At 33.7% G+C, this 10,534-nt stretch overlaps 1 protein-coding gene across 1 annotated transcript in view; it reads right to left on the bottom strand.

Moving 5' to 3' along the window:
* Positions 1 to 9,548, bottom strand: part of LOC137623338 (uncharacterized) — a 16,650-nt gene extending 7,102 nt beyond the window's left edge. The window contains exons 1-4 of the mRNA XM_068354150.1: positions 9,393 to 9,548; positions 2,257 to 2,552; positions 1,163 to 1,283; positions 577 to 663 (exon numbers count right to left, since the gene is read on the bottom strand). Of these exons, the coding sequence (XP_068210251.1) occupies positions 577 to 663; positions 1,163 to 1,283; positions 2,257 to 2,552; positions 9,393 to 9,399 (511 nt within the window). The 5' untranslated portion in view covers positions 9,400 to 9,548. The remainder of the gene's footprint in view (positions 1 to 576; positions 664 to 1,162; positions 1,284 to 2,256; positions 2,553 to 9,392) is intronic.
* Between the last annotated feature and the right edge of the window lie 986 nt (positions 9,549 to 10,534).

The raw sequence follows: 10,534 nt of genomic DNA, 5'->3' as shown, positions 1-10,534 counted from the left end.
GCTTATAGCATTCTGCTTTTCCAACAAGTTGTAGCCTAGCAAGTATTAATAATAATAAAAATTATATATATATATATATATATATATATAGAGAGAGAGAGAGAGAGAGAGAGAGAGAGAGAGAGAGATAAGATGATAAACTTGAATTCAAGAGAATACATCTAATAACTACAACAGCTTCTTGATGGTTTTTACACTCCGGGAGGGAAGAAAATATGTTTTCACTCTAGAATGCCACAAGAACCAGAATTTTATTTTCTTCCTCGAAATAAACACCAGTAGACCTGCCAAAAATGTATCCTTTCTCATGTTCAAAACCAGTGTTAGTATCATCATTGTCATAGTTTTCTCCTAACTTTGCTATGGATCTCTAATTTTGAGAGAAAAATAAATTGGTTTTCTCCAAAGAATCTGGGTAATAGAAAATAATAAAATAGATAGATCCCCAAAACAGGAAAATAAAGAAAATTTCAACAAAACCCGAGCTTGGAATTTATATCCAATTGACGAGGAGTCAGATAGCATTCTTTCATTCCTTTAAAGTAAAGTAAGAACTCCATATCAATCAAGCCTTACGTCTATCTTCGAGATTGTTGATATCCTCAGCCTCTGAATCCGATGACGACATGGCAGAAGAAGAGGAAGATGAGCTGTCGTCCTCATCTGCCGAAATATAAACAATCAGAACTTGCAGATGTTCTCGTTTTAATCGGAACTGTTTTTTTTTTATATGCAATGGATTCAGAGGATTAGTATTTGCTATAAAATTTATGTCTGGTTTTCCCTTATAGACTCCATTAATCATTAGTTATCTCATTCGCCTTTCTCAAGGAGCGTTCGATCTGAACCTTTTAAGCTTAGTTTATAAGTAGTTTTCTTGACCAAATTGTTCTGCATAATCTTGATGCAGTTTGCTAAAAAGATTAACATGCCAGGATAGGAACACCACTGAAATAAGCTCACAAGATAGTGCTGATTACTAGTAAACACAAATAGCTTCTTTTGTCCAGAGCGAACGGTTCCCCAAAATATGCAACAACGAGACCTGTCACATTTAGAAGATCGGGAAAATTACAACTATCAATAATTTAAAATCTAGTGACGGAACTCTAGTGCCGAACAAATTGTTGACAAGAGTAGGACTATTTATCAATTATCCTACCAGGGAAAATCCAGTCTCCTTCGGCGCCCCATCCAGTCGAAAATCCATACCAAGTGACGTGAAGCAATGACTCTGGGTCAGTGTAGGACATGAAAGCATGCTTCTCGCCCCTCCTTCCAACCTAAAGAGAAGGAGACTGCTTTAGCTGTTGGTAACAGGTCCGGATGGGTAAAATAGTATTCCAAATACCAATTTGACTTTGCTGGATGCTTTACATTATATTTTCATGGAGAGCTAGCATTTATATACATCCTGAGATGAAATCCTTTAAATTAGTGTTGCTTTTCAAACTGGTTTTTGTGGATGCCTGCCTTTGGTATTGTGATATTCGTGAAGGTTTGAGCGCTTTTATGTTTTTTTTTTTCTTGTATCTTACAAGTAAAGAAACAACAGAAATATTTTCAACTAAAGATGAATATTTCCTTTATACAATAGCAAATAAATAAGAAAATATAATCGACTAATCTAGAGCCACGCTGAATTTTAGGGCAGAAGTAACCCTTTCTTTATTGGAATATGAAGATATTTATCCTTCTTGTCTTAAAAGATTTCCATGAAATTTTAAACAAAGGCTCATTCAAGATTTCCACCTGAAAAAAAAGAAAAAAAAACCATTTTACTTGTTCCTAATTTGACATAAACAATATGTATCTAGAGACAGAAATCAATATGTATCTATGAATTTCATATTTCTTTTCGTGAAATGAAACATATCTATTTTATGCTATTCATAAAGATATTTATAGAAAATTCCTTAAAAGTTCATTTTGTTGACTATCTACTAGTGTTGAAAAATTATATCTATGTAAATTTGTCAAACCATGAGGTTGTTGTATAGGTGGAACCTCGACAATCAAATAGCATCCACAATTGAAAAATAAATCTTTGGAAAGCACCACTCTGCAAACTTCATCTCTATGAAAGTATTGCTCAAGTTTATTGCTCTCTTGTATGCAATACAAGCATAATAATATTACTAGACAGCAAAGGTGCCAAATAACATTATAGCCACAAAGGTTCAGTATGATACTTGAATTCAGTTGCCAGTACATTGCCCTGACATCAGACCATAGAGAGTGGCTAATGCTGCGAACCTTGACGACGCCACGTTGGATCTTGATCCAAAAGCTCCTGAATTCGTCATCGCTCAAGATACCTGGCGTCTCGACTCTGCAGACATCGTCATGCTTATGGCGCCTGATGCCTGAGTAATTTCCGTCCTCCCAGCAGCCAATGAAGATCTCGTACATATCCTCGGGCTCCTCTTCGTCGTCAGTAGAGAGGCAGATGGCAACATCGTGCACAGCCTTCACTTGGAAGCGAATCGTTGTCGTCTTGATGCGTCGGAACGTGTAGCGTCGTGTCGAGCCGCAGTCTTCCGTGTGATGCACTGGACAAGAAAGGATTCAGAATCTCAACTGGTTTGGTTATGTTCGACTGATTTAAAGGTCTAAAGGCTGCTCATGAATGGCAGAGGCAAGGGACAGTGACATTGCCCTATCAAGCAGGACAATGCCCTAGAGACTGAACATGTATGATCAGCGCCCAAGGCCCCTCTCCACCGAAGCTAGGACCAAGGAGGGCCAGGCAATGGCTGCTGATGACTCAACAGATAGACCTATAGGCTCCCCCAAACCCACCATTCTTAGCTCACAAGGATGGTTGCAGACACCAAAGGAACTAACAAGTCTGAGCAGGAGTCGAACCCTTGCCTGGCAATCACCAGGCAGAGACGTTACCAACCAGGCCACAACAACCCTCGAAATCTCTGACATGATGTCTTGATTGCAACTGCATTTTAGGTTCTTTCTCAAAATACATCCAACAACATCCAAAAGTTTCTCATTCAGCTAGACTATGACAAGGCTTGTCTGTATGAATTTGCATTTATCTTTCATGATGACTTGTGCCATAAGGTGCGGCGATAAACAACAACAACAACAACATTGCGGAGACACACCGCTCTGATCAGTGTACATGATCAACATCCTCTAAAGTTAAGTTAACTTCCGGCTACTGATACCTTCGCTCCCTGATACGTCTCTGATCTCAATGATTAACTTTATTGTGTTTGAATTACTCTAGTGTTGATATAACTGTCTAAACATAGTATAATTTCTAAGTTTGAATTCCTTTTGTTTATAAAGTGTCAATATAACTGTGTAAGCATAGTACAGTACTATTTATTATGTGAATTGCTTTAAAGAAACGGAGTGTTAAGGACTTCGTACAGTCGCTGTTTTATCACTCAGTCTATTACAAAGCCTAAATTTTTACATAATTTTCTGTTAATGATATTAAGTTGTGTTTGAATCTTTTGATCGATACCAATTGTATAATTTGGTCTCGTGCTCTGCCTATAGCAGCACCTAAGCGTCTTTTGTATTTCTTTAATTGAATATGGTACTTTTGAATCAGTAGAACTTCAAAAGTTCAAAGTTGGAGCAAATGCTTTTTTGTTGACCAGGCGGACATGAGTCTTTTTATAGTTTATATATGACATATTTTTTTTTTGACGTTGTTAATAGTTTATATATGACATATCTGTTTTGACGTTGTTACTTTTTTTTAGATTGATTTATTGTTAATTTATTCTCTTCATTTATTTATTTCCTTATTTTCTTTCCTCACTGGGCTATTTTTCCCTGTTGGAGCCCCTGGGCTTATAGCACTTTGCTTTTCCAACTAGGGTTGTAGCTTGGACAGTAATAATAATAATAATAATAATAATAATAATAATTTTGAGATTTCTCCAGATTCAGCACAGGCGAGTGTTGATTGAGATGTAAAACTTTGATTATGTAAAATATGTAAAGTAGAACCTGTTTGATACCGCTTTCTTACACTAGGTGATATTTTTGTAAAAGGTTTACATTTTCTTTAGATATGTAATAGAATTATATTTTTGTAAGCCATCCATATTATTAAATCTTTTTACTTTTTTTTTTATAAATGTTATCACATCGAGTCTAGTCATTATTACTCTGAAAACTATTCAAGTTGTAGACCTAAAAAACTGTAAGTTAGAACATTTCAGATAATTGATTATTCTAATTGATAATTTGAAGTTCAAAACAACAAAAATCTAAGAAAAACATAGAACATAAATATAAAAGAGTGGTAATATACTTTTTGTATAGATAATTGTTTACTGGTAGCCATTGATACAGTTACAAGGAATTATTTCATTTAGTTAATAGTTATCAAAATTATGAGCAATTTGACAGCCAGCATCATTTACCTTCGACAACGTCATGATTTGCATTTGATTAAATTTAGGTATTTTTTCGTTTGTTTAGGATTATATCTCTTCAAATATCAAAAGATTCCTACAAGACTAGCAGCTATGCCAGAGGTTTGCTGTCTCTAAAATGTCATTTTAAGGAGCAAAACATGTCCAGAAGCTTCGTGCAAAGGGAAAGTAACAATGAATTGTTTAGCAACAGAGTATTAGTGATTTCAATGAGGCCAAAGAAGTAATCTAATTGAGGTATTTAAGGATTTTTAATGAAAAGGTACCGAATCATAATTAACTTGTTTGTAAATATTGCATTTTTAAAAAGTAATACAGAGATGTAATTGGTAACTGATGGAATTTTTAATTAGATTAATTTTTATGAAAATTCCAGAATAAAGGATTTTTTGATGCTTTGTCGAATACATTTGTCTGTAAATAGAATGGATCCCATCCGATAAGTATGTCAGTAACTATTTTGTGTCATTACTAGTAATCATGACAGTATTGTTGAATAAGTACAGTTGGACACAGGAGTCCTTGGCACACCTTGCTTCGAAGAAGTGCACCCTATGACTGTTATTCATGTTAAGTAAGCAAACAGATAGTGTAGGAAGAGCTGGCAGAGGTGGTGAGTGGGGCTAGATACAGGAACTCGCCCCCAGTAATGGTATGACTGGGTGCACTTCTTCAAAGCAAGATGTATCAGGAATGTTTTGTATCCAACCGTACATCATTTCAAAATGGAAAAATAAACAAATAATTTTTGTCGAAACTTTGAACCGTTACTAAAAATAGTAGTTATACATTGGCGTATAAAAATCTTAATGGTCAAAACCAGAAATGTTTTATTTTAAACGTTAATTACTTCTCCTGTATTTTGTTTATTTTCTCGTTTCCTTTCCTCACTGCCAGGCTATTTTGCTTGCTGGAGCCCATGGGCTTATATTAATAATACTAATACTACTACTACTAATAATAATAATAATAATAATAATAATAATGATGATGATGATGATGATGATAATAACAATAGTATTTGCAGATGGATTCAAGAAAAAAGAGGAATATTTGCCCTGAATTAATATGGAAAAGCTTCGAATGTGGTAATCTTTTTTTATTAGTCAAACTGACTTCCTTTGATAAGACTAGTCTTATCTCACTCCGTGTCCTGCGATAGAGAATCGGCTTTTATTTATCTTTGATTCGTTTTGTTTCGGCGTCTTATCAGTGAGAGGTGTGAGTCATGAACGTAACAATTTGTAAAGAAATGGGATCCAGTTGTAAGCGAGATTAGTCCTTGTAGCCTCCTTACAATAAGGTCGATATTGAGTTCAGGTTGATTCGCCTAATTGCCAGATATCTGTTACACGGTAATCCAACGAATCTTGTATATGGTAAGAAAGGAATTTATACTGTAGGTTTTATTAACTTTATCACGCATGTTAAGCCCTCTCTCTCTCTCTCTCTCTCTCTCTCTCTCTCTCTCTCTCATTTCTTTTGGAGATATATGTAAGTTCAAGGTCTCTCCTGTCATGACTAATCTTGTCAATCAAAACCACGTCCGTTTCGCCGGCTAATATTGACAGCTTTTTCAACAACTCGCTCTCTCCGGCTGCCCGAGGCAAGATAACTTATTCTGCTTCCTGCATTTGTGCATACGTGGACACTTTTCACCCAATCATAACATCTCGTGAAATAAGAAAAAAACAACTCTTATGATACTAAGAAAACATTCCCTTCTAGGAGAGAGAGAGAGAGAGAGAGAGAGAGAGAGAGAGAGAGAGATCTTGGCTTTTGCTCTACTGGTCATGTTATATTTCTCTCATAGAATTCAATAAACTTTTTCTACTGTAATTAAATGCAAGAGAGAGAGAGAGAGAGAGAGAGAGAGAGAGAGAGAGAAGTAATAGCATTACAGTGTATAAGCGTGTATGAAGCATGTGCGGTACAACATTAAATGTAGAGAGAGAGAGAGAGAGAGAGAGAGAGAGAGAGAGAGAGTAATAGCATTACAGTGTATAAGCGTGTATGAAACACGTGCGGTACAACATTAATAGCAAGAGAGAGAGAGAGAGAGAGAGAGAGAGAGAGAGAGAATGTCTTGGCTTTTGCTCTACTGGTCATGTTTTATTTCTTTCTTAGAATTCATCAGAATCATTTTAAACAAATTCATTGGATCTTTTATCGAAGCACCTTTTCCAGATTACTTTGACTTTTTAGATAATCTATAAACTACCTTTTTAGGTTACCTCACCTATCATGATTAACCATATCTTTTTTTCGGATTAAACATATTTTTATGAATTAGCTTTAGGTCTATTGATAACCTATGTTGTTAATAATTTGCCGCAAAAAAACTCCCGTAAAAATCCTGGAATAAATTTTTCCACGCATTTAAATATTACGGTCACCAACCCGTAAAAGATAATAACAATGGCTGAGGATCGTATTTTTTTACGAAGAATTTTAGATCAAAATTAAATTTTTTTTTCTAAATATATAACGTTATGGAATGTGCATAGCTTCTTGGATTAACAATAGAATTTTGGATTAAGTATAGCTTTATGAATTGACCATAGCTTTCCGAATTAACCATAGCTTTCCGGACGAACATTAGCCTTGGTTAACCTTCGTAGCTTTCAGAATTAACTATAGCGTCTTATAAAAACGAGATGTTATGAAATTAACTGTAGATTTGTGGAGTAACTATAGCTAGCGTATTGTTCCATCGTACAATTTTGTAAATATTATTATGCTCCTGGCTGAAAAAATGTAGTCAATTAGTTTTCCTTTCCATTTAAACTATAAACATCAGTTGATCTGTTTCGTTATTTTTTCTGCTTTACTTCATCATTATCATGTTAAAGTATTGGTTTGGTGACTAACTACGTTTTAGTTGATTAACCAATACGTAGCAACTGGCTAGTCTCCTAAGGTAGTAGGTTGGCCAGGGGACCAGGTACCCGTTGAAATACTACTACTAGAGAGTTATTTGGTCTTTGACTTGCCAGACAGTACTACATTGGGTCCATTTCTATGGTTACGGCTTATTTTGTCTTTGTCTACACAGAGTACACCGAATAGTCTGGACTATTCTTTCCACAGTCTCCTCTGCCCTCATACAAATGACAACACAGAGATTACCAAACAAATTTTCTTTGCTCAAGGGGGTAACTACTACAATGTAATTGTTCTGCGGCTACTTTCCTCTTGGTAAGGGTAAAAGAGACTCTTTAGCTATGGTAAGCAACTCTTCTATATGAAGGAAACTCTTGCTTGAGGGTACACTAGGACACGCTGTTCTTATTTTTCTTCCTTTTGTTTTTTATATGTTTATAGTTTATGTATGAAAGACCTAATTTAATGTTGTTACTGTTCTTAAAGTAATTTACTTTGATTGCTTATTACTTCTCTTGTAGTTTATTTATCTCCTTATTTCCTTTCCTCACTAGGCTATTTTTCTCTGTTGGAGCCCTTTGGCTTTACTCTAAGCATCCTGCTTTCAAACTAGGGTTATAGCTTAGCTTGTAATAATAATAATAATAATAATAATATAATGCAAATGTTAAAACTGGTGAGATCATTTCATTAAATACCTTTCTTTTTAGTGTGAGAGAGAGAGAGAGAGAGAGAGAGAGAGAGAGAGAGAGATAAAAAGTAATAGCATTACAGTGTATAAGCGTGTATGAAACACGTGTGGTACAAAATAAACACTGGTAGTTTTTAATTAGAGACAGAATTCATGGAAGACTGTCAAAGCAAATACTAATCATAAGAATATGTTCTAGTTACTGTTTTCATTTACAAAGAAAAAGATAAAATTATTAAACAATAAAGTGGAAAGATTTGTCATTTAAGAATGTTTTTTTCATAATGAATTTTGAAAATGGGGGTTTTTATAGAAAATTAAACATGCTGAGATAAATTGAATATTCCTGATTATAAAGATTCGGGAAATAACAAGGACGAGGAACCACGAAATTCCCAAAATGGTGTGAAACAAAAGACAAACGATTTTCAGCTGTGTTTGGATACTGTAAAATTCAAACTTCTCGCGAGAGAAAATAGAAAAGGAAATGAAAAATAAATAAAGTAAACTATAACTATAGAAGGCAGGACAATGGTGAAAGAATAGGAGAAGAAATGGGAACATCTTTTGATAAATGTTTGACCTATGCACAGTAAATATCACTGACTGGAGAAAATCTTAAAGAATAAGCAATAAAGGTGAGAAGCATTTATGTGAGTAAGGAGCTTTCTCTGTACTTATGTATGTATGCACACACATACACATCCATACTGACAAATGTATAAGTATATATATACATATATATGTATATATATATATATATATATATACATATATATATGTATATATATATATATATACATATATATATATATATATACATATATATATATATATATATGTATATATATACATACATATATGTGTAAATATATACACACACACACATACACACACACACATATATATATATATATATATATATATATATATATATATATATGTGTGTGTGTGTATATAAACACGCATATATATGCATATTTATACACACATACACATATATATATATATATATATATAAACATATGTATATGCATATATTGTATATATAGATATGTAATATATGTGTATGTTAAAAACCAAAGCCTTCGGCGATTGTCCGGAAAGTGCATTAAATTTCCTAAAACAGTTTTCCATTAACAAACATTTGGCATGATAAATAACAATCTTAAGGGAATTTTCATTGAGATGCAGAATAATCAACAAAAAGAATAGTAGGCCTATATATGTTTTACACTAAAACAAAAAGAAAAATGAAAAATTTAGTGTTATACAGTTTCATATATAATTTCTCTTTAAAAGACAGCTCACCAAAGAGTAGGAGTTTCACCAGATTCTTCTTGAGAATTGAAATCAAGTTCTGAATTTGTAAAATCAGGAGATAAAGCTAATTTTGGTCTTACCAGACATGACGGATGAAGGCCAGTTGTAGCGGACGTGTTGCCTAGACGGACGGTTAAGTGGATAATGTAGTCACAAAGCGGACGAGAGAAACGGCCACCCAGTCTTACTTATCTCCGGCTGAACTTCGGCCTATCAACTGAAACGCTTAGTTGTTACAATGACTGACGTAATAGATGATAAACATGTCTTTCGTATTGCTCAATTGATTAATCTTTTCCATTAGACACTCTCAACGTATAGTGGAAAAATGTATCGCTTCTCTTAATCATTTAATCTTAATGAAGTTTCCGAGTGTGTCTTGTTTAGTCATATGAATGAAACAAATGAATCTAGTTTCAAATGAAAGGTTCGAAAAATATGTTTATTCATGGACGATAAACATGTCTTTCTTACTGCTCGCTTGATTAATCTTTTCCAGTGGATACTCTCAACGTATACAGTGGGAAAAATGTATTGCTTCTCAATGAAGTTTCCTAATGTGTCCTGTCTACTGTAAAATCAATGAAACTTACGAATCTAGTTTCAAACGCAAGGTTCGAAAAATGTGCTTCTTCATAGTTCTTTCCTTGTATCCATCGTGTCCAAAGGCTTAGCGTGTACCTTTCTTCGAATATTTTCGACGCAGATTTTTCCGTTTTTTACTTAATCCAATTAAGAAGCAATACTCATATATTTCATACTCCTCCTTGAATATAGAATGTATAAAACCTAATTAACTTTCGATAATAAGACTTCTCGAGGTTTAAAGAGAAGTTGTTTGAAATAAAAAAAATATAAACATTTGCAAGAGAAAATATTTGGAAAAAAAGTTTCCACTGTATGTGCTCAGCCTTTCAGTACTTTCATTACTTAGGGAATAATTGGAATATATATTTTTTTCTTTTATAATATAAACATGATGAAATTTCCTCAAGTTAAAAGTTAAAAATATTTTGCATTGTTTATTCAAAAGATACCAAACAATACTTTCATATTTATGCAAAAAAAAATTCATTTGCTGAGAAAAAATGAAATAGTTCCATCTGTTTTTATTTTTTTTTGCCGTGAATTTTTCTTAAGATGATCTGCCATAAGAATTTTTGTCTTCCAGGACTAAAAATCATTTGAATTCTGAAGCGTAAGATAGTGTGACCTGTATCTT

Source organism: Palaemon carinicauda, chromosome 2 (assembly GCF_036898095.1).
Source record: "Palaemon carinicauda isolate YSFRI2023 chromosome 2, ASM3689809v2, whole genome shotgun sequence".
NCBI classification, from domain to species: Eukaryota; Metazoa; Arthropoda; class Malacostraca; order Decapoda; family Palaemonidae; genus Palaemon; species Palaemon carinicauda.
Note: the sequence above shows the minus strand (reverse complement) of the source record. Positions and strands in the feature narration are given on the sequence as shown.